Source organism: Grammomys surdaster, unplaced genomic scaffold (assembly GCF_004785775.1).
Source record: "Grammomys surdaster isolate TR1022 unplaced genomic scaffold, NIH_TR_1.0 252, whole genome shotgun sequence".
In the NCBI taxonomy this organism is placed as follows: Eukaryota; Metazoa; Chordata; class Mammalia; order Rodentia; family Muridae; genus Grammomys; species Grammomys surdaster.
The window spans coordinates 1,054,488-1,080,322 of record NW_021604693.1 but is presented as its reverse complement, the minus strand read 5'-3'; the positions used below and the strand labels follow the sequence as shown (position 1 = coordinate 1,080,322).

The window sequence follows — 25,835 nt, the reverse complement described above, 5'->3', positions numbered from 1 at the left end:
CCAGCATTATCCAAACACCTCATCTGAAAAAGTCAATATAAAAGAAAAAGTAAGAACAAACATCTTCTTGTACATAGATATAAAATCCTCAACACATTTAATTTCTTTGCCATACAATCCAAACCAACAACAGACCATACATATGGCAAAGGTGCCACAAAACCATATTACCTGTTGTTTTGTGTAAGAATGTGGTGGGATGTCTGCAGAAGAAAAATATTGCATAAATATTCATTTATCTGAATAGTCAAAGGTGTTAGTGATACAAATTTAATCTAATGTCATATCAAAACATACAGATGCTATGAAAAACTAGAATTTACCTATTTATCACAGCAACAAGGTAAAATTTGAAAACATGCATGATAAAGGCATGCATTCAGATGAAAGAACAGTATTTGTCAGTATCTCACACACATTCATTGCAAGCAATCACAGTAAATTAGTAGCAGAGAACAACCTTAGTCAGGATAAAATTATGTGCAAAGGAACCTTTGGATCTAACTTCACATTTAATGTGAAAGAACCAGAAATTTTTCAATAAAAACAAAACAACTCAGCAGTGTCTCCTCTCTCTGAGAATTTGCATCCAGGTTCTTGAAGTCCTAACTAATGTAGCAAGATCAGTAAAGGAAACTTAATGTTCATAAATTGAAAAAAACTTTTTCTCTTTGCAGATAACATATTTGTCTTTGTAGAAAATGAATTCATTTCCAAATATAACTTTAGAAAATCAATCCATGACTATAACATGCAAGTGATTAGAACACATTCTTGGTCTTTGCTTCATTTAATGCTCGACTGTGGGTCTTTGCATCTGTTTTAGTCAGCTGCTGGAAAGAGCCACTCAGAGAACAGTTATGCTCAGCTGCTGTCTGCAAGTAAACAGTATCCCCAGGGGCAAAAGTTTGGCCAGTCATTAGTTGGCCATTCTTTAGCCTTTTCTCCATCTTTCTCCCTGCACTTCTTATAGACAGGACAAATTATGGGTTAAAAGTTTTGTGGTGAGTTGATGTACTTATCCTTCCATTGGGAGTTGTGCCTGGCTACAGAAGGTGGCCATTTCAGGTTTCATATCCCCACTGCTAGAAGTCTCAGCTAAAGTAATCTCAATACTCCTGGGAGCCTCTCCCAGCATATGTATCTAGCATGTCCCAACACTCCCACCCTCACCAGTTGCTGATTTCCATTCATTCTCCTGGCCCTCTGGCCCTCTCTTCTGTCCCTCACCATACCTAATCCTGAATCTCCGAATTCCTCTCAAATCCCTTTTCTCACCCTTTCCCCCTCTCCATCTGCCACCTATGGCTATTTTATTTCCCCCCCTGCGTGAGATTCAAGCATCTTTGCTTGGTTCTTCCTTTTTGTGTAGCTTTTTCTGGTTTGTGGATTGTATTGTGAGTATCGTGTACTTTATGATTAATATCTACTCATAATAGATGAATTAAATGAATGATTTGTTCAATAAGGAACTATGTTGTGAATTGTGTTATTGCTACTGTCTTCATTACATTGATGAGGAACTTCAATTAGAGCAATAGATACTACGGACTTTTATTCAAGATCACATTTCTAATGTGAGGATTCATCCTCAAAGCATAATTTGTCAGCATCTTTGTACTGAATTGTCAGCACTATACTTGTTAAGGATATCTGAAGCAAGAAGCAGACAACATCACAAAAGTGAATAACCTTTGGACTCATTCACATGCTGTCTTTAAAATAAAGTGAAATGATAGATATGGGTCAGTACTGAGTGAATGGAATTTCTCTGAATGGAAAGTATATTATATTGTATATGTCACAACAAGGAAATATTTACAGAAAATGATAATAAAATAGAGTTTTGTTGCATAATAAAACAAGAAAGGCATATGCACTACAGAAACTGTGGTGTGCAATTTTCACAATTTCATAATTCCTCGTAGCAGTAATGTATTCCCTGTAGCCAGGTGCCTTCCCTTTCTCCACACAGCTTTGCATCATAATCCATCATAAAACAGTGTCTGTTAAATGATTTTACTGAAAGAAATAAATGAGCAGAGGAAATAAAAACTAAGTTGATGACAGATGTGTTAGTTAGATTGTGACAGTGAACTCATAATATAGCCATGTATAAAATCGTTCAAATTGCATATCTCAAACACATACACTTTTATTTAACAATGTTTTACCAAAGATCAAGAAAAGGTCTGTCTTCTTTTTCAATTCTTCCATTCTTTGACTACTAATTTTATTTGCATACTATTAAGTACAATTTTTAGGTTATATGTGAAATATTTTATCAATTTTTAGTAATCATTCTATTCATTTACATTTCAAATGGTATCCCCCTTCCCAATTTCTCCTCCACAAAACCTCCATCCTACTCACCGACTCTCACCTCAAAACTCTAGCATCACCCTATGCTGCGGCATCAAGCCTCCACAGGACCAAGGCCCACCCCTACCATTGAAGTTCAATATATGCTTTGCGTTTTACTAATGTTTCTTTTATAAATGTGGGTGCCCTTGCATTTGGGGCACAGATCCTTAGAATGAGCATTTATCTTGGTGCATTTCTCTTTTGATGTATGTATAGTGTCTTTCCCCACTTTTTTGATAACTTTTGGTTGAATGTTGGTTTTATTGGATATTAGAATGGCTACTCTAGCTTGCTTTTTGGGACCATTGCCTGGAAAAAAATTTCCAGCCTTTTATTCTGAGGTAGTATCTTCTTTGTAACTCTGGTGTGTTTCCTGTATGCAGTAGAATGCTGGGTCCTGTTTACATATCCAGTCTGTTAGTCTATGTCTTTTTATTGAGGAATTGAGCCCACTGATGTTGAGAGATATTAAAGGCCAATCATTGTTGCTTCCTGTTGTTTTTGTTGTTAGAGGTGAAATTATGTTTATGTGTTTCTCTTCTTTTGGGTTTGTTGTGAAAAGATTAATTTCTTGATTTTTCTTGGGTGTAGTTTCCCTCCTTGTGTTGGAATTTTCCTTCTATTATCCTCTGTAGGGGAGGATTAGTGGAAAGATATTGTCATGGAATATCTATGTCTTGGATTCTCCACCTATGGTAATTGAGATTTTTGCTGGGTGTAGTAGCCTGGGCTGACATTTTTGTTCTCTTAGGGTCTGTATGACATCTGACCAATATCTTAAAGCTTTTAGAGTCTCTGTTCAGAAGTCTGGTGTAATTCTGATAGTTCTGTCTTTATATATTACTTGACATTTTTCCCTTACCACTTTTAATAATCTTTCTTTGTTCCGTGCATTTAATGTTTTAATTATTATATGTAGGAAGGAATTTCTTTAGTGTTCCAATCTATTTGGCATTCTGTAGACTTCTTGTATGTTTATGGGCATCTCTTTCTTTAGGTTAGGGAAGTTTTCTTCTATAATTTTGTTGAAGATGTTTACTGGCCCTTTGAGTAGAGAATCTTCTTTCTCGCTTACACCTATTATTCTTAGGTTTGGTCTTTTCATTTTGTTCTGGATTTCTTGGATGTTTTGAGTTAGGGGCTTTTTGCTTTTTTATTTTCTTTGACTGTTGGGTCAATATCTTCTATACCTGAAATTCTCAATTCTATCTCTGTTGGTGATGATTGCATTTGTGACTCCTGATCAATTTACTAGGTTTTCCATCTCCAGGGTTGTCTCCCTTTGTGATCTTCTTTAATGTTTCTATTTCCATGTTTAGATCCTGGAATGTTTTGTTCATTTCCTTCACCTGTTTGATTGTGTTTTCCTATATTTCTTCAAGAGATTTATGTATTCCCTGTTTAATGGTTTCTACTTCTTTACCTGTGTTTTCCTGTATTTATTTAAGGGAATTATTTATGTCTTCCTTAAGGTCCTCTGTCATCTTCATGAGATGGTATTTTAGATAAGAATCTTGCTTTTTAGGTGTGTGGGGTATGCAGAGCTTGCTGTGATAGGAGAACTGGGTTCTAATGTTGTCAAGTAGCATTGGTTTCTGTTGCTTTTGTTATTGTGCTTACATCTCACCTGGTTCTCTATGATGTTAACTGACCTTGCTGTCTCTGACTAGCCTTTCCCTCCTATAAGCCTGTGATCCTGGGTATGTCAGAATTCCTGGGGGTCATGCTTTTTCTGGGTGTGGATATGTTGGGTGGGGAGCTGGAGCACAGAATCCAATCTCAGATGCAGGTGCAAACTGGAAGGAACATGTGTCTCCAGCTGGGTGGGATTTCCTGTGTTCCCTGGAACCCAGTGGTCCAAGTTAACCCAGGGCTTGGGGCAGGGGTTGGGACCTCACCTGTGCTCTTGGATGTGTCATAACTCCTTGGGTTCAAGCTGTCTCTGGGTGAGGGCAGGGTGGGGGGAGCCCTGTTATCAAATTTTAACACTGCCTCTAGACTGCAGCTTCCTTAAAAATTAAACTATAATCCCTCCACTTTCTTCCTTCCAACCATACCCATGTTCCTCTTTCCCAACCCTCTCAAACTAATGCCCTCTTTTCTTTTAATTGTTAGGCATATAAGAAAAAAAGAAAGAAAGAGAGAAAGAAAAGAAAGGAAAAAAATCAAAGATGATAGGTGAATTGATGATAGATAGATAGATAGATACATACATACATACATATATACATACGTACATATGTACATACATACATATATACATACATAGAAATAAACTACTGAGTTCATTTAGTATTTTTTGTCCATGATTTCATGGCTCATCACCATTTAGTATTTCATAAAGACTAGAGGCTGTCCCTGGAAAAGACTGATTTTCCTTTTCTCAGCATCTCTTAGTTGCCTTTTGTTCTTTATCTATGGGAGGTGCCCGTGAGATTTCTCCTTCTACATTACTGGTGCTGTCCATGCTGAAATCCACATGAAATTGTTGAGATATCTTGGGTGTAGCTTCCCTATCATTTCTAGGAAATATCATCTCACAAAAGATTTCCAGGTCCTATAGTGCTTACAATACTCCTTCCTCCGCTTCCTCATTGTTCCCTTGAGCCTTAGGGGCAGGATTATTGTTGCAGATATTCCAGATGGGGCTAGGCATCCCCATTCAGTTTTTCTCTGCAATGTGTCCAGTTGATGACTTCTGTAATGCTGTCTGGCTTCTTCAAAGAGAAACTTAATTACTGACAGGTGAGAACTACACTTATCGCTTAACTTGCCCATTGTTTTAAAACTAAAATTAACCAAGAAAATATAATATTACATTGATAACAGAATTTATTGGGTTCTGAGTGAGCATTGTTCCATGTAGTTGTAAGATATCTATTAACTTAACAAATGGTAATGTCTGTGGAATTTCTGGACTGAACATTCTGCATTGGGAAACCAATAAGGCAGTTCATGTCTGTGAAGAACTAATTCTCTTTTTATGTGATAATTTGTTGACTGTGGTTCTCTGCTTAAGCATTGAATTCCATGAAATTTTTTCCTAAATCACGAGTATATTCACCAGTATTGCATTTTAGGTCTTATTCTGGGAGTAAACAAGCTATTTTTAGACAGTTCTAGGATAAACTGTTTCACTGAAGATTTCCTGTTATCCTGGCTTCCATAATCTTTCTATGATGTTCTCTGGGCCACAGATGCAAAAGCTGTGATGTAGATGTGTCTATTAGGGCTAAATTCCCCATGATCTATTGATTTCTGAATTGTGTCCAGTTGTAGTTTTCTGTGAGTGTCTCCACTTGTTGTAAAAAGAGGCATTTTTTAAAATGAGGGATTAATAATCTGAAGCCATATACACAAAAATATTAAGACTAGACTAGACTTAGTAAATTTTATTTATAGTATTTTACATACACATGTTCATATATACATAAAAATAGATACATGGGTGTTTATACTTATATGTGTATGTATAAAATAATAATGAGCAAGAAAAGGGGTTTATGAGCTTGAAAGTAGGGGAGGACATGGAGAGGCTGTATGAATCCATGTCTGGGAGAGGGTAACCTGAGGAAGTAGAGGAGAAAATAATATAACTATTTCTATTAAAATCTTATTTTCAAAAGTAGATCCCCATCCAAGTACTAACCATCTCCAATCCTGTGTAGCTTAAGCAAATGAGATAGGCACATTCAGATGGCCATAGACAATCAGCCAAGGACAAGGAAATGGGCTTCAAGCAGGAATCTGACTTTAGGCTAGAAGAAAGAAGCAATTTCAGGCAGGAATCTAAATCTTAGGCTAGAACAAAGAAGTAAGCTTCAGGCATGAAAATTACTTTGGGCTAAGACAGGGAAGTAGCATCAGATATTTTGGTCATCCTGATAAGCCCTCAGAAACAATGATCACTTGGGACTTCGTTTATTGCCTTGCTTGTTCTTTGACTATTTGTGTTTATTGTCTTGCTTGTTCCTTGACTATGTGTATTTATTGTATTACTAGTTCCTCAACCTAGAACTGACCTTAATATATGCATGTAATTAAAATGGCATAAAAGCAAAAAAGTAGATCATTTCTAATTTTTGAGGAGCATATACTAAATGCATGAGAGTATGTAATCAATGATTTAAAAGAACAAGTTTGAATTGTCTTTCTATTTGTGGGAATCATATGAAGTAGCAAGAGACAGATGCTGTTAGTAGAATAACTATCCTGATAAGTGATGACATGGATCTGTAGATTTGTGGTGGATATTCCTACATAAGTACATTATGAAAGAGTATAAGAGCTACAGAATTGGGAAAAGGATACCCAAATTATGTCTTCCAGGAATAACAGTCATTGCAAATATGTACAATCCAACTTTCACTTGAACTACAAACTATTGGCCCTTTCAGCAGTAGATTATGTGTCAGGTAGAGACTCATCATGATGCTCTGGCTATGATCTACTGGCCAATGATGACTTCAGGTCAAAAGAGACTCATTGTCTTTAGTTGTGTACTCACTGCTGAGCCCACCAATTTTCTACACTTTCAAAACCATGGTCAGCCTTGGTTAAAATCAGTATGACATAACAAACCAAAAAGACACAGTTGAGGGAATAGGGTTTGTAGGGATAAAATAAGAGTTGATATGGATAGAAGGGAGATAAAAGGGGAAAGCATGTAATAATCAGAATGCCTTATATACATTTAATGGCATTGCTAAAGAACACATGCATTTAATAAAAAACAAAAGTAACTTGGAAAAAAGTGGAATTTGATCTGGAAGTAGGAGTTTTATAAATAAATCTAAATTCTGTGCTTTCATGGATTTGTTGAATAGAAACTTCACCTTTTCTCAGCTTCAAATACCTCTAATTGTTATAGTGTTTCATAGGCATAGCTATAAGGAGTGAATCCCTGTTGGAAATGTTATTATGTAGATGGCAAGTCTCAGTTTCCATGTGAATATAACTATAGTTTACATCTTATCTCAAAGCAACACTGGGCATCAGTGTTACCAAGTTCCTGTCATGCTGGTGTGTTGCTGTAAAAACTCATACAAACTTCAGAATAGTAGATAAAATTTTTGAAGAAGAGTGTTCTCTCCCTAATGAAACCCTCTGAACCTCCTTTTCTTAGTTAGCAATAGTGGTTTCTATAAATTCTCATTGTGATTAACTGCAAGTGTGCTTTCTTACCACATACATTTTTTCACATCTCACAAATAAGTTCTGAGTTCATTGTAGAGTTGATAACTTTCCAAGAAGTATGAGAGCAGCTGTTGTGGAAGGTTTCACATGTGAACCTCTGATTTAGAGTAAATAAATCTTGAGACCCTAAAAGTCATGGTCCTTTAGCCAGTGTTACAACCTTGTACCTATTGAAATTGAGTAAAAATGTTCCATCAATCTTAGCCTTTTGTTTCCCATAGAAAGTGGTGGAGGGAATGGTGGAGGCTATTAAGGCTCATAGTGACCTGAACTCTTGGCCTATGAGAGATCAGTTACTTAATTTTCATGGAAGTGTTTGGCACAGATGTTCAGAACTTACTAAATGGGAGAGTATACCCTGGATGAACTGGAGAGCAAATTCATAATATCTTGGTATAGTTCATGAAATGTACCATCCTAAGCATGATTGAAGCAACTCAATATCTGTCCAGCAAACGAGATATTTCTTTTAGTCAAGATTGATAGTTTTGCATGTTATAGAGTATCTCACAATGTTGCAGAGACTTGCATTGAACTCACAACAATCATTCTGTCTCAAATTTTGAGGACTGAGGTTATAGCCATGAGCTACTACTGTACCTGATTCATCTCACTCCACTCTTCAACCCTAAACTGCATAAAGTTCCTGGTTCATTACTAATGATTTCTTAGATCAGTTTTAAAGGCACATAGAAACCACACCAATTTAAGAACAAAAATGCAATTAGAAGGTGTACAATCAGTGCAACTTACATTAAATACTGCAGAAGAAAAAAAAGTAATTTTAACTTGACAATTAAAAGAGCCTTAACACATTTGCTAACATCTGTTTGAAATCCAGATCCTGTCCCAACTTTATCTCTTGCTAACATAACATCATAGAGAACTGCAACTAGTTTCCATATATGTCTCTGAAAATGTCCAGAACCATACTTCCAAATGAAGACTGTTGTTTCCAATATTGGATTAATTTCTGGACCAGCCCATGGTTGAGTATGAATAACTGGTCACACTTAAGAACAATACAAGAGTCATCATAACTTCTCTTTTTTGATTCTCTGCTCCACCAGGTCTAAAAACTTGAGGCAAGGAAGCTTGTCCCATCAGGGGTATAGGTAAGCAGTGGTGGTTCAGGAACATATGTCCAATACAGCTTCTCAGTCACCATTGTCAGGACACTCAGCAAGCTCACAGGTCAGCATCATTCTTTGTCCTGGCATCAGCATGCCATTGTTCTGGCATGTCAGTTACAGAGGTCTATCAACCAGCTTTTGTTTTAATGCCCTGAGTATCACAGAATATTGGTATTCTAAAAATAGCTTGCAAGTACTGAAGAAATGAGTCAGGCTTTAAGCAGAAGCAAGAAGGTAGTGGGCTGGATTATTGCTGCTATAATAGCTTTAATTACATCAATTGCTAGCACCATTGCTTCTGCAGTTGCTGTGACACAAGAAGTTAAGACAGCTGCTTTTGTTAATCATTTAGCAAAAAATGATACTAATGTGTTGAATATACAAACAGATTTAGATAGGCATTAGGAAGAATTGATTGATGCTCTTTATCTTATTCAAATTACTGGAAGGAGGTTCAGAAATTAAGGATAAGGAGCCACCTTGAATATCATGCCAAATACCCACTGAATTCATGTTAGTTCTAAAATTTACAGTGGTAGTCATTATAATTAGGAAGGAGTTTAGTGACACTTGCAATGAATTTGGCATAATTCTAACACCTTTTGGGATGTTTTAACGATACATCGGGAGCTTATAAATTTTAAGAATGTTGTTCTGAGTTGATGTAATAGATACTACAGATTAAATTACCCATGGCCTGAGGTCAGTATTTCTATTTTGGTCAAGCTTCAAAAATGGCATATATAGCTTGATCATGCTAGCTCTTTTTGTCCTGGAAATACTTTTATTCCTGCCCATTGTGTTAAAGCTGTTCTTCAACAACTGTGGTGCAGTGCTCGCGCCTAGGGATCGCGGGCTGACGGGACCACTGCAGGATACCGGGGTCCGCGGCGGCGGCGGCTGGCGTCAGCTCCAGGCCGGGCCAGCAGGGGTGGGCAAGCGGCCTCCGGGGTCGGGGGCGTGGAAGGAACCAGCGGAGCCAGCCCAGGGCCTTCAGCAGCCGACGGGGCAGGGCTCGCTCCACAGCGGCCTCTGGTCGCCCGAAAACCGGAGCGGGACCTCCGTCCCAGCCCCTGAAAGCGAGAAAGTGTTATCAGCTCTTTTAATTCTCTCTTTCCGGGAGTCGCTCATGAGAGCCCACGGAAGAAAAGTGTCTCAGCTCTTTTAGTTCAGCTTGCTCTTCCGCTAAGGGGAGAGGAGAGCGTTGTCCTTTGAAGTGCGCGACTGGCGACTGGTGAGGGAACGCGAAAACACTCCGACAGCAGGAGACCTTGCACCACACAACAGTAGTAGTTTAATGTGAGCTCTGGAATTATATATATACAGTTTCGGGGAAAGAACAGGTAGCCCCTATTGGTTTGGCTTGGGTGTTTGAGGATGCCTTATTTGCATGGAGGTGCTATCCTACGTGATAAGAGTCACGGGTCTCTTTGTGGGAAGTGGAAGCTAAGAGGGCCATCAGCGTGGGAATTCTGAAGCAACCTCCTGTCCTGTGACCCTTTCCAGGCCGAGGTTTCCGGGGCTTCGAAGATTTCTACCAAGCTTTCTGGCTTTCTCATAGCCCACTGCCCCACAAACAACATCATCATGTTGGCTGCCAAGTACATGGCCTGAACCTGAAAATGGACCCCCCGACAGAATTATTAAATTAACAGGCTGGTAAGCCAAGGATGGGTAAGATTCTGCACAGAGCCTTACCAACCTGAGACATAAGTGCATTGCTTTGGATAATGCATATTCCATGACAGGTAAAGAAGGAATTCTTGTCAGAACCACCTAAAAGAGGTTTAGTCTTATTAATGAAATAAAAAAGGGGAGAAGTGGAGAGCCTCTGGGGCTGCTTGGAAAAAATCTGACATTGGCCAAGGACAAGGAAGTAGGCTTCAGGCAGGAATCTGACATTAGACTAGAATAAAGAAGCAATTTCAGGTAGGAATCTAAAACTTAGTCTACAACAAAGAAGTAATTTTAGGCAAGAATCTAAATATTAGGCTAGAACAAAGAAGTGATTTCAGACAGGAATCTAAATAATAGGCTAGAAGAAAAAGGTAATTTCAGACAGGAATCTAAATTTTAGGCTACAACAATGAAGTAGGCTTCAGACATGTAAATGTCTTTGGGCTAGGACAGGGAAGTAGGCTCAGATATTTTGGTCATCCTGATAAGCCCTTAGAAACAGTGATGATGAGAATGTTCATGTAATTGGGTTTAATTCCTTGCTTGTTCTTTGACTATTTGTGTTTATTATCTTGCTTGTTCCTTGACTATTTGCATCTATTGTTTTGCTAGGCCCTTAACCTAGAACTTACCTTAATACATGCATGTAATTAAAATGGTATAAAAATCAAAAAGGAGGTGGGGGATGGGATGGGGTTCTAGGGAGTGGAAATGGGGGAAAGAGAATGACATCTGAAATGTAAATAAAATATCCAATGAAAAATAAAAAAGAAACCATGCCCATTGCAAAAAGCTGAAGATTGGGGTTGCCCTTTTTTCTTCCTACCCCAGAGTTAATTTTTATCTCTCATCACAATTCTGCAGTGTTGCTAAGTGTGTTGGTAAGAAAAAAAAATCTTAACCTGTGTTTTTGGATTTAACTATTTCGTGTTGGAGACTCATTTTGTCAGTTTATTTCATATTTTTCTCTAAATGTGGATTTGGGTTAAAAATAGTCTGTGTCATACACAAAGAAATGTAGTTCTTAACCTGATTTGGGTTAAGTAAATTACATGAAGAAACCAATAGAAAATTACTACTTTAGAGATGCAAAGGATAAGAAAAAAAGGAGCCATCAGGGAAATATAAGATTATTTGTGGAAAAATATCCAAGTTTAATGGGTGAATAGTTATCTTCACAAATGACTCTTACATCTCCATGCTCTCAAACCATGGCACTCCCCTCAAGATTCCCAACTTTAGAGTTCACCCAACCTCTACCCACATTTAACTCCAGGACCATATCATCTTATAATATTTACCATACATGATAGTTATTTTTTCACCACTCTGAGATGTCCTGTATCTTTCTTTCTCTGGCTGTGCTGAGCTTCAAATAGAAGAATTCCAAGAGCCACAAGAATCAAAACAGCCATTGTGATCCTGGTGAGATTCTCCACTGTGTGACCTTTGAGAGATGAGCCTGGGTGATTCAGACACAGATGTCACTGTAGTCCAGAATCAATGAACCATACAGGGGACCTGCACACCCTGTAAAAGACTTGACTATCTGTCCAATTCTGTGACTACTCTGCTTACTTACCTGTTTGGGGATCTGATATGTTTAGCGATGAGTTGGTGGTCGCAATATTTTCTAAGAACAATGAAAGAGGAATAGAATAAATAAAGTGCTTAAGAGAACAGGCTTTTACTGCTTCCTAGATTTCTTATTGTCTATAACTGCCAGGGTCCAAACCCATGAAATTACCTATTGTTCTAACAGAACCTCATGAAATTACCTGTTGTTCTGGAAAACCTAGTCAGTTAAAGTACAAGGTTAAGAAAGGATGTTCTTGGGTCTCACGTCCCAGAAACTTAAAGAATGTCTGATATTTCCTGGGAGCCAGTTACAACAGTAGGATGGTCTTGGGCAATGAGGATACGATAGTGGGATAGCCTTAAGCAATGACCCTTGCCTAAACTTTCCATTTTGCTGTGTCTTTATAGCCTGCCACCTGAAATTAAAGTTTGAAAGTTTGATCAAAGCTCTCGACTTGTTCTCATTCTTTGTGCCTCTTGTCCCTTCATTCTTTTGCTCCCTTCCCTAGGGTCTCATCAAATCCCCTATAACTGTATACTTATACAGTTAACTGTATAACTGTATACTTATACTTATAGGGGCATATAACTGTCCTACTCTCATCATGAAGATTTGGGATGAACAACTTAACTGTTGGCTAAGGCTTCCATTTATCTGTTCATCTTTCTTTCTTATATAACCTAGGGATGATATCACCTACAGTGGACTGAGCTATCACCATCAATCAATAATCAAAAAATAGACTGCAGACTTGTCTACAAATGTTATGGTGACTTTTTTTTAACTCAGTTTTCCTCTCTCTAGATGACTCTAGCTTGTATCAAATGGACAAAAAGAACTAATCGTCACAGAAGTATGTGAGTGGGGGGGGGCGTGTATGTATGTGTGTGTGTGGCAACTCTACAAATATGTGTGGAATTGTCAAAAGTAAGGTAAGTTGATTAAAAAATTAACAAACTGTTTATACATTTGAGGATGGACGAATGGCTCAATGGATAAAAATGCTTAGTGCTGTGGCAGAGGACCTGAGTTCAGTTCCCAGCTGCAATGTAGGTGTATCACAATTGCCTACAACTCTATGTCCAGGAGAATTCAATTCCTTTGGCCCAGTTAAGTACTGTAGTCATGAATACATATACCATAGATAGATAGATAGATAGATAGATAGATACAATTTGAAATAAACCTTAGCATTTTTTAAAATATTAGAATCCATTTAGATGGACACACAATAAAAACCAACTGGACGACATTAAGCAAATTAACAAATAATATTAACTATGAATATTTTCATATGCAAACATATTATGGTTACTATAAATGAACATGCAAGTGCTTTTATCATGGAAGTTGTACAGATAAGTGTAAAAACATGAAACAAAAAATGTTTGGGTTTGAATAAAAAGTTAAGATTAAAAGATTTTACCTTATTTTGGCTAATATTTTTAAAAACAGTGTGTCATGAAGGAGGGATTCCTGGACACAAATCGAGAGAAGAGTAGAAGGCTAAGAGGTTCTTTTTGCCAAACACTCATTACCAGTCATTCTGCATGGAAAATGCCTTCATTTCTCAAAGCCTTCATCTTTAGTTTAGTATCTCAAAACAAATAAAATTGGAAAAGACTTCCTTTGGGGATGTGATAAGATTCACAACCCAATCATGAAGGACTCCCAACTAATGGGACCAGTGTTTATGAACTAATCTAGGGGTGGGCAATTCCCAGAGGCATGTACAGCATTCAAAATCAAGTCATAAAGGAATGAGCAGAGGTGTGGCCATTATTTGAACCATACCTGTGAAGCAGTGCCCAGAGAGCAGCATCTGCACACCCACCTTTAAAACACTGCACACAAATGTGACTCCATCTGAGAGCCCTGGAAGAACTGTCAGGAAAAACCAAGGACCCAGGCAAGAGATGACATTTAGGTTCTAAATCCCTACCCAGCTCTACTTTATTTACTTGCATTCAATAATTTGTTAATTTCATTTAAAATATTTTTGAAACAAGGCCTCTCTCTATAATTCTTGCTGTCCTGGAAGTTACTATGTAGACCAGGCTGGCCTGGACCTCAGAGATCTGCCTCCATTTGCCTCGAAAGTGTTAGGATTAAAGGTGTGTATAGCCTTGCCTGGCTTAATAAATATTAATTTAGAAAGATGGCTTGTTCCTCCTCTACTCAATCTCTCTCTCTCTGTCTCTGTCTTTGTCTCTGTCTCTCTCTCTCTCTGTCTCTTATTTATTTTTGCATCATATATTTTTCTCTACTAATGTATTATCATTCCACAGTCTTTTTAAAAAGATATATTTTATCATACTTATTTTACATATATGTGTTAGAACACGAGTGTTGGCACACAAATGGTTTGTCATTTGTATAGAATTAGGGAACAACCCCAGGTGTCAAGTAAGTTTTACTTCTGTGTTTGGACTTATGTAGGGTCTAGGGAAATCCAAATTGAGGTCATTTCACTTTCAAGTAAGATTTTTAACCACTGAGCCATCTCTCCAGCGTACAACCAACAGTCTTACTCTGTTTTTCTTTTCCCATTCTATTCATTTCTTCAGTAGAACACACAATACTTCAATCCTTCATTAACTCCTAAAATAATTAAAGTTGAAGGGAGGTTTATTTTTAAGTGAATATTATTATATAGCTTCATAAATCCTATTTTTTAAAAATGACGAAAGCCATGAAAAACCAATACAACATTGTTACCTTGAAAATTACTGTTTCCACAAAATGGACTTGAGTGCACATGATAAAGTTGACATATTAAAAATTTCAAAAGAGTATTTTAAGCAAAAAGATAAAGAGGACATGAACAAAACTTTTGAGTTAATTCAAAGAGTGAAACAAGCAGGTGGATGAAGTAAGGAAGTGAATACAGAATATGAAAGTGGAATTCAATACAGAAGGGCAAATATAAAGAACTAAATAAATGTAGAAAAAGAAATGATATGAAAGAAAGAAAAATTTAAAAGAATACTAGAAGCAAAAAATTAACAAGTCAAATAAAATGACTGATGGAAAACTACACCAATAGAATAGATCAAGTACAGGACAGAAATATTTCATAGCTTGAAGACAGGTAGAAGAATCAGGGTGTCCTTAAAATGACTAAGAAAAATTAATAAGAAAGTATAAGCAAATTGTGGAAAGTGTTGTGTTCACAATAAAAAAAACCATATCTTCAAATCATATTCAAAAGGGTGAAAATTTTTATAGTAGTGATGTAAAAATGATTTCAATAAAACCATCACAAACATTTGCCCAAATCTAGGGAAATATGTACCTATCAAGGAAAATATACATTAGACTATCAAGCAATAATATTGATGCTGAAAATATTCATACATCAAACACTCACATTACTCAACTACACATGAATGAATAAAAAACTCAGAATAACTAAAATAAATCCCAAACAATTAGAGAACTTCCAGAGGTATCAACATCCCTGACCTCATCCTATACTAAAAAGCAATAGCAATAAAAAAAAAACCTACATGGTACTGGTATAGGAACAGACAGGTAGATCAATGGCATCAAATCAAAGACCCAGAAATAAACCCACACACCAATAAACACACTTTTTTCACAAAGAAGGCAAAACCATACAATATAACAAAGAAAGCATCTTCAACAAGTGGTGCTGGTCAAACTGGGTATCTGCATGTAAAAGAATGCAAATAAATCCATATCTGTTACCCTGCACAAAACTCAAGTCCAAGTGGATCAAAGACCTTAATATGAAACCTGATACACTAAATATAATAATAAAGAAATTGAGGAATAGCTGTGAATTCATCAGTACAGGATATAATATCCTGAACGGAACACCAATGGCTCAGTCCCTAAGATCGACACTGATTAATGGTACCTCATGAAACTGAAAAGTTTCTGTAAGGCAAAGGACACTATCAATAGGACAAAACAGTAGCCTACAGATTGGGAAAGGGTCTTCACCAACCCTACATCTGACAGATGTATCCAAAATTTACAAACAACTCAAGAAGTTAGGCATCAACGACCCAAATAGCCCAAATAAAAATGAGATATTGGACAACACCCAGAGGAAGCCTGACTCCCAGGTGCTCTGAAATGCACAGGATCACAAGAGAGGCCACAAAATCTGCCCCAACTCCCAGAGTAACTAGGTCCCCCTAAGATCCAGGGACGCAGGAACCACTTGGGATCTGGCTCCACACCCAGTTCCGCAACACCCAGAGGGACCTCAAATCTCAGGTGCTCTGAAACACCCAGGATCACAGGATCACAGAGGAAGATCAATTCACAGTTGAGGCCACAACATCTGTCCCAACACCCAGAGTAATTGTGACCTTCCACAGGAACCAGGGAAACACAAACCACCACCCAGCCAGAAGGACAGGTTCCTTTCTGCTTGCATCTGTGCCCAGAGCAAACCCAGGGCTCTGGCTCCCCACCCATCTCTGCGAAACCCAGAGAAAGCTTGATTCCCAAGAGCTCTGACACAAAAGAATCTCACGAGCTTGGTCATACCAGGATTTCAGGATCCCAGAGGCAGATTGACTTCCAGGAACTCTGACAAACCCAGGATCTCAGGATCACAGGAACCCAGAATCACAGGATCAACAGAGACAGTTGGACTCTGAGAAGTTCTGACACAACTAGGATCACAGGAGGGATAGGCTCCAGTCAGAGACAGCAAGGGCAGGTAGCACTAGAGATAACCAGATGCTGAGAGACAAGCACAAGAAACCAAGGCTACTTGGCACTATCGAAGGCTACCAGTTCTCCCACTACAGCAAGCCCTGGATACTCCATCACACCAGAAAAGCAAGAGTCAGATTTAAAATCACTTCTCATGATGTTGATAGAGGAGTTTAAGAAGGACATAAGTAACTCCCTTAAAGGAATACAGGAGAACACATGTAAACAGGTAGAATCTCTTAAAGTGGAAACACAAAAATCCCTTAAAGAATTAAAGGAAAACACAACCAAACAGATAGAGGAATTGAACAAATCCATCCAGGATCTAAAAATGAAGATAGAAACAATAAAGAAATCACAAAGGGAGACAACCATGGGGATAGAAAACCTAGGAGAGAGATCAGGAGTCATAGATGCAGGCTCTGTAGGACCGTGAAAGAAAAGCATGGATTCTGGTTGAGCACTATCTGGAGATGGCCAGAGACCCTGCAGGTTACCCTGCAAGAGATGGCATGCATTTCGCCATGCTCCCATACTCCAGGCTCCTGACATAGGCTCCTGACACGAGGTCACAGAACTCCATTGATCTGCAACTTTCAGGTATGTGGGACAATGCCCACTATCCCCTCCACAGGTAGAGGGTGTGGTTACAGGCCACAGAGCCTCAAGATAGATATCCATATTAATGAGATACCTAAAGGCCAGAGAGGACATAGCCAATTAAACATTTCTTCCCCGACCATCCTCCTTGCAAAATGTATCTAACCTCAGGTCCGCCCTGAAAATACTGGGGGTATAGTTTTATCCATTTTCCACCATGACAATAAATATATTGAGACCATGAACTATTTCTATTCTTCAGGATCCACCATGGGGAACAGAAGAACAGGTCTTCTTCTGTAAAGCCACAGACTAATCTCTCAGAGAAGAACTCTCTACATTCTCAGCAACAGAGGCCTAGCCACCCAACCCAAGCATGCCATGCAAGCAGCGAAAACACAGCCAAGTGTATCATCCCTGTGGAATGGAGCCAGAGCTCATCCTTCCCCCTCTTCTCTTGACCTGCAGGCCACCAGCCTGTATGCTCCCATTTTGGTCTTGGTCCTTCAGCAGCCTCCCAGCTGCACCTGAGAGCCCAAGGGCCTGAGAACCAGTCAGTTGCCAGCCACCTTTGGGCCAGGGGACCCCCAACCCAAGAGCTTTGGCTCCTTACAAGACCTCAGACTGTGTTCCTTCAATCTGACAGAGTCCTGCTGCTTCTCAGAGCTCAATGTCCACTCAGCACCAGTGTGGAGTGAACACAGTCAAATTCCCACACTTCTGTTCCCATGAGAGGCCCTATCTCTGTGTTGAGAGAGAGTCAGGACCCATACTTCAACCCAAAATGGACCCACTGACACTACAAAACAAGAATCAACAACAGAACACAAGAGACAGAAGAGAGAATTTCTGGGACAGAAGATGCTATAGAAAACATTGATACAACAGTCAAAGAAAATGCAAAATGCAAAAGGGTCCTAACTCAAAACATCCAGAAAATCCAGGACACAATGAGAAGACCAAACCTAAGGGAAATAGGTATAGAAGAGAGCGAAGATTTGCAATCTAAAGGGCCTGTAAATATTTTCAACAAAATTATAGGAGAAAACTTCCCTAACCTAAAGAAAGAGATGCCTGTGAACAGGCAAGAAGCCTATGGAAAGAAATGCCTCCCATTACATAATAATCAAAACACCAAACACACAAAGCAAAGAAAGAATATTAAAAGCAGTAAAGGAAAAAGATCAAGTAACATATAAAGGCAGACCTATCAGAATTATACAAGACTTCTCAACAGAGCCTATAAAAGCCAGAAGATCCTGGACAGATGTCACACAGACAGTAAGAGAACACAAATGCCAGCTCAGGCTACAATAAGCAGTAAATTATGGTAAATTCTTAATTACCATCGATGGAGAAACCAAGATATTCCATGACAAAACCAAATTTGAACAACATCTTTCCACAAATCCAGCCCTACAAAGGATAATAGGTAATAGAAAAACTCCAACAGAAGGAGGGAAACTACACCCTAGATAAAGCAAGAACATAATCTTCTTCCAAAAAAACCCCAAAGAAGATAGTCACACAAACATAAGTCCACCTCTAACAACAAAAATAACAGGAAGCAACAGTCACTTTTCTTTAATATCTCTTAATATCAATAGACTCAATTCCTCAATAAAAATACAAAGACTAACAGATTGGATACATAAACAGGACCCAACATTTTGCTGCGTACAGGAAACACAACTCAGTGACAAATACAGACACTACCTCAGAGTAAAAGGCTAGAAAAATTTTTTTTCTAAGCAAACAGTCCCAAGAAACAAGCTGGAGTAGCCTTCTAATATTTAATAAAATCGACTTTCAACCAAAAGTTATCAAAGAATATAAGAAAAGACACTTTATACATGTCAAAGGAAAAAATTACCAAGATGAACTCTAAATTCTCAACATCTATGCTGAAAATGTAAGGGCCCCCTCATTCATAAAAGAAACTTTAATAAAGCTCAAAGCACACACAATAATAGTGGGAGACTTCAACACTCCACTCTCAGCAAGGAACAGATCATGGAATCAGAACCTAAACAGAGATACAGTAAAACTAACAGTCTTTATGGACCAAATAGATTTAACAGATATCTATAGAACATTTCATCCTAAAACAAAAGAATAAAACTTCTTCTCAGTACCTCATGGTACCTTCTCCAAAACTGAGCATATAATTGATCACAAAACAGGCCTCAACAGATACAAAAAGATTGAAAGGTTCCATGCATCCTATCAAATCATCAGAATTTAAAACTGGTCTTCAACAACAACAACAAAAACAACAACAACAACAACAAAACAGAAAGAACACATACACAAGGAAGATGAACAATGCTCTACTCAATAATAACTTGGTCAAGGAAGAAATAAAGAAATTAAAGACTTTTTAGAATTTAATTAGAATAACGACAAAACATACCCAAACTTATGGGATACAATAAAATCAGTGCTAGGAGCTCATAGCTCTGAGTACTGCCAAAAACAAACTGGAGAGAGCATGCAGTAGCAACTTGACAACACACCTGAAAGCTCTAGAACAAAAAGTAGCTAATACACTCAAGAGGAGTAGACCTAAGGAAAAAAATCAAACTCAGGTATGAAATCAACCAAGTAGAAATAAAAAGAACTATACAAAAAAAATCAGCAAGACCAGGAGCTAGTTCTTCAAGAACATCAGCAAGATAGATAAACTCTTAGCCAGACAAACCATTTAAACAGTCCCATAATCCCTAAAGAAATAGCAGTAGTCATTAAAATCTACCCACTAAAAAAAATTCCAGGACCAGATGGGTTTAGTGCAGAATACACATCAAAAAGATCATTCATCATGGTCAAGTAGGTTCATCCCAAGAATGCAGAGATTGTTCAATATATGGAAATCATCAATGAAATCCATGGCATAAACAAACTCAAAGAAAAATCCACATGATAATTTCATTAGATACTGAGAAAACATTCGACAAAATCTAACACAACTTCATAATAAAAGTCTTGGAAAGATCAAGAATTCAAGGCCTATACCTAAACATAATAAAAGCAACATACAGCAAACCAGTAGCCAACATCAAACTAATCTGGGTTTCGTTTGGAGAGAAACTTAAAAAAATCCCACTATAATCAGAGACTAGACAAGGCTGCCCAGTCTCTCCCTATCTATTCAATATAGTACTTGAAGTTCTAGTTAGAGGAATTATATGACAAAAGGAGGTCAACGGGATACAAACTGGAAAGAGAGATGTCAAAATATCACTATTTGCAGATGATGATAGTGTACTTAAGTGACCCCCAAATTTCCACCAGAGAACTTCTAAACCTAATAAACAACTTCAGCAAAGTGGCTGGATATAAAATTAACTTAAACAAATCAGTAACCTTCCTATATTCAAAGTATAAATGGGCTGAGAAAGAAATTAAGAAAACAATACCCTTCACAATAGTTACAAATAACATAAAATAGTGTGAGTCCAAGCAAAAAAGTGAAAGATCTGTGTAACAAGAACTTCAAATCTCTGAAGAAAGAAATCAAATAAAGTGGAAAGATCTCATAAGCTCATGGATTGTCAACATTAATCTACTAAAAATGGCCATCTTGCTGAAAGTAATCTACAGATTCAGTGCAATCGCCATCAAATTCCAACTCAATTAATTCTTCATAGAGTTAGAAAGAACAATTCTCAAATTCATTTGGAATAACAAAAACCCAGGACAGTGAAAACTATTTTTAAAAATAAAAGAACATCTGGGGGAAAAACCTCGAACACCTGGGCATAGGGGAAAATTTCCTGAACAGAACACCAATAGCTTATCTTCTAAGACCAAGAATTCACAAATGGAACCTCATAAAATTGCAAAGCTTCTGTTAAGCAAAGGGCACTGTCAATAGGACAAAGTATCAACCAACAGTTTGGGAAAAGATCGTGTACCAATCCTACAGCCAATAGAGGGCTAATATCTAATATATACAAAAAACTCAAGAAGTTAGACTCCAGAGAACCAAATAACCCTATTTAAAAATGGGGAACAAAATTAAACAAAGGATTCTCAATGGAGGAAACTTGATTGGACAAGAAGCACCTAAAGAAGTGTTCAACATCCTTAGTCATCAGGGAAATGTAAATCAAAATGACCTTTGAGATTCCATCTCACACCAGTCAGAATCACCAAGATCAAGAATTCAGGTGACAGCAGATGCTGGCGAGGATGTGGAGAAAGAGGAACACTGCCCCAATGCCAGTGAAATTCCAAGCTTGTATAACCACTGTACAAATCATTCTGGCAGTTCCTCAGAAATTTGGAGATAATACTACCTGAGGACCCAGCTATACCACTCCTGGGTATAGACCTAGAATGTGCTTCAACATGTAATAAGGACACATGCTCCACTTTTTTCATAGCAGCCATATTTATAATGGCTAGAACCTGGAAACAATCCAGATGTCCCTCAACAGAGGAATGGATACAGAAAATGTGGTACATTTACATACTGGAATACTATTTAGCTATTAAAAAACAATGACATCATTAAACTCACAGACAAATGAATGGATCTAGAAAAATATCATCTAGTGAGGTAACTCAGTCACAAAAGAACACACATGGTATGTACTCACAGATAAGTGGATATTAGGCAAAGAGCATGGAATACCTGCTATATAGCTCAGGGTCTACATGAAGTTCAAGAGGAAGGAAGACCAAAGAATGGGTGTTTCCATCTTACTTAAAAAGGGAAACAACATAACCAGTGGGAGTAAAGTGTGGGAGGGACTTGGGAGGGAGAGAAGAGGCATAGAGGAAAGAGGGGGAAGAATCAGGTATGGGAGGAGATGGAGGAGATGTGCAGAGGTTCAAGTGATTGAACAGAGGTGTGTAGCAATGGCAGATGGGGAACTGGGGATAGCAACAAGGAAGTTCCAGATGCCAGGAAGGCAAGATCCTCCCAGGACTCCATGAGGATGACATCAGCTGAAGTAACCCATAAAAAGAGAAGGGAGACCCTGTAGAGACTATATCTAGAGGTTAGGCATGGCTCCTGGTTGAGGGATGGGGCTACACACCCACCTCCAAAATTTTAACCCAGAATTGCTCCTGTCTAAAGGAAATATAGGGAAAAGAGTGGAGCAGAGACTGAAGGGAAGGCCATTCAGAGCCTGCCCCACCTGCGGATCTATTCCATATGCAGTCACCAAACCCAGACACTGTTGAGGATGCCAAGAAGTGCTTGCTGACAGGAGCCTGATACAGCTGTCTCCTGAAAGGGTTTGCCAGATCCTGACTAATACAGATGTGGATGCACATAGCCAAACATTGGACTGAGGGGGAGGACCCCAATGGGGAAGTTAGGGCAAGGACTGTAGGAGCTGAAGGGTTTTGCAACCTCATAGGAAGAACGATACCAACCAACCAGATCCCTCAAAGCTGCCAGGGACTAAACCACCAAGCAAAGAGTACACATGGAGGGACCAGTGGCTCCAGCTCTATATGTATCACTTATCTGCTATCACTAGGAGTGGAGCCCTAGTCCAGTGGAAAATTGATGACCCAGGATAGAGGAATGCTAGGCCACCGAGGCAAGAGTGGGTGAGTGGGTAATGGAGCACCCTCATAGAGTCAGGGAGAGAGAAGAGGGGATATGGGGCTTGTGGAGAGGAAACTGGGAAGGGGGATAACATTTGAAATGTAAATAAATAAAATAACTCATTAAAAATGAAAAAAATATGAATGGGACTTTGTGAAACTGAAATTTTTCTGCACAGCAAAATATGTCATCATTTGGACAGACCATCAACCTGCAAAAAGAAAATAACTCAATAAAAATGAGGTGCAGACATAAACAGAATTGTCAGAAGAGGAAACTCAAATGACTGAGAAACACTTAAAGAAATGTTCAACATCTTTAATTGTTAGGGAAATGTAAACCGAATCCACTTTGAGATTTTATCCTACTCTCACCGAAAGGGTTTATATCAATAAAATAAGTGTCAGCCCATACTTGTCAGGATGTGGAACAAGGGAAATACTCCTTCATTGCTTGTGGGAATGCAATTGTATAAAAGACACTATGAAAAGTCATTCGTCAGGTTGTTGTTCAGGAAGATAGAAATTTATCTACCTCAAAATGTAGCTGTACTATTCTTTTTCATATATACAACTCTTTATCCATAACTGTGTGTTCTATTTATTTTTTCTAGAGTGTTCTATTTGTCTTCTCTAATCACTTACTCTGTGCATAGCCTCTGTGGTTCTATGGTTTATACCTTGGTTATCATTGACTTAGCAGCTAATGTCCACGTATAAGTGAATACATGTCAGGCTTGTCTTTGTGAGTTTGGGTTGCCTCACTCAGTGTGGTTTTTTTCTGGTTCTAACTAATTAGTTATCACTTGCATACTTTCATCTTTTTAACAGCTGTGTAATATTCTATTGTGTAACCATACCACATTTCCATTATCCAGTTATCTGTTGAGAAACATCTAGATTGTTTCCAATTTTTTAGATATTGTAAATAGAGTAGCAACGAACATGGCTAAGCAAGTACACCAACATTAGGATGAAGCACACTTTAGATATACAAACAGAGTGGTATATCTGAGTCTTGAGGTAGATTCGCATCCTCCTGAAGAACCATGTTCAGTTTATTTTATTGGTATCCCTTAGGAGCCTGTTTATTTTATTTTGTTCGTTTGGTTTTCTCTTTGATTCTTTTCTACCTATTCACTTTACATCCCATTCAATGCCCCTCCTCCCAGTCATCCCCTCCCACACTCCTTCCTGTGCTTCCCTTCTCCTCTGAGAGGGTGGAGAGTCCCCCCACCCTGTGTACCACCCTATCCTAGCACATCAAATCTCTTCAGGGCTAGGTGTATTCTCTCCCACTCAGGCCAGAGAAGGCAGCCCAGCTAGAAGAACATATCTCACATACAGACAGCAGCTTTTGAGATAGCCCCTGATCCAGTTGTTTGGGACTCACATGAGGACCAAGTTGCACATCTGCTACATATGAGCAGGGAGGGCTAAATCCAGCCAGTGTCTATTCTTTGGTTGATGGTTCTGTCTCTGAGAGCCCCAAGGGTCCAGGTTTGTTGACTTTGTTATTCTTCCTGTGGAGCTCCTATGCTCTTAGAGGCCACAATCTTTCCCCTAATTCTTCCATAAGTGTCCCAAGCCTTCATTTATTGTTTGGCTGTGGATATCTGCATTCCTCTGAGTCAACTGCACCCATTTATTTTCTAATGAGAGGCATAAATGGGGTGAATTCAAATGGGAGAAGAGTTAGGGAAGAATTGCAATATGGGGAGGGGGGAGAAAGAGACAGAGAGAGAGAGAGAGAGAGAGAGAGAGAGAGAGAGAGAGACTGAGAGAGATCTGTAATCAGGATACATTATGTAAGAAAAAATTGTTTTTAATGAAAGAAAAATAGATTCTAAAGAAAAAGATAAACGTTTCATGAGGCAAAGAATACACAGTGAAGAAGTGAAGAGTAGGAAACCAACAAGAACTACAGAATCAAAACAAAGGAATCGATACACATCCTTCAATAACAATTAAAGTAATAATGATACTAATTACACAATCAAACATACAGATTGGCAGATAGGATTACAAAACAGAATTGATCTACTTATTGTCTCCATAGAAACCCATCTCATCATCAAAGGCAAATGAAAACTCAAGGTGAAACGATTGGCAAAAACTCTTAAATCACAAAGAACTATAAAAAGCAAGCATATGTCACTATCCAAAATTTAATAAAAATAGACTTCAAGTTAAAAGTAACCAGAAGAGATAAAGAAAAGAAAGCCACTTTATACTGATTAAAGGAAGGGTCAATTAAGAGTATAATACTATTGCAGACATGTATGCATCACAACACAGAATCATGAATTAGATGCGTCTATGTGTAAAAATAGATTAATCTCAACACAATAAAACTAGGTGACTTGAATATATCCCTTGTACCAACAGACAGACCACACCTATGAAACATAAAGAGAGAAACACCCGTGTTCAATGATATTGTGTGTAAATCAAATAGACCTACCAGACCTCTGCTGAAAGTCCCATTCAAACCCTGCAAAATGTTCACTCTGCTCAGTAGTTCATGAGACATCTTCTAAGATGGGTCATATGATACAAAACAAATGTCAATATGGGAGAATTGGAAATACTTTTTTTGTGTTCTATCTGCTTCTGATGAGGCAAAAGATATAGAAACCAACCACAAGAGAAACTACAGAACACGTGTAAATTCATGGAGACCAAACAGCATATTTTCAAATGAAGAATGGTTAGTTAATGAAACCAAACATCATTGAGGTGGCTAAGTGGATAAAAATCAGAAATACAAGGGAGTCCACTCTCTCCATTCTAATTCGATTCACTGTTTGCTCTCTTAGCTAGAACTATATGTCAGAAGAAAGTAATAAAAGAAAATCAACTTTTTTCAGATGATATGAAATAAGTTTTCATAATGAATCATTTTATATAGATACACAAAACCAAAAATGTATGCTTGGCATGAAAAGAGAAATTAAAGTTTCTACAAGGGAAAGTAGACTGAGAAGAAGAAGAAGAAGAAGAAGGAGGAGGAGGAGGAGGAG

The 25,835-nt window shown here is 38.2% G+C and overlaps 1 protein-coding gene across 3 annotated transcripts in view; it reads right to left on the bottom strand.

Moving 5' to 3' along the window:
* Positions 1-25,835, bottom strand: part of LOC114627341 (leukocyte immunoglobulin-like receptor subfamily A member 5) — a 27,618-nt gene continuing 1,783 nt past the window's right edge. For 2 of the 3 annotated variants that reach the window (XM_028775085.1, XM_028775087.1), the window contains 2 exons: positions 11,953-12,003; positions 11,496-11,832 (listed from right to left, as the gene is read on the bottom strand). In XM_028775085.1, coding sequence (XP_028630918.1) covers positions 11,684-11,832; positions 11,953-12,003 — 200 coding nt within the window. In that variant the 3' untranslated portion in view covers positions 11,496-11,683. Of the gene's footprint in view, positions 24-11,495; positions 11,833-11,952; positions 12,004-25,835 lie in introns of those variants that run through there. The other variant, XM_028775086.1, reaches the window with a different exon arrangement.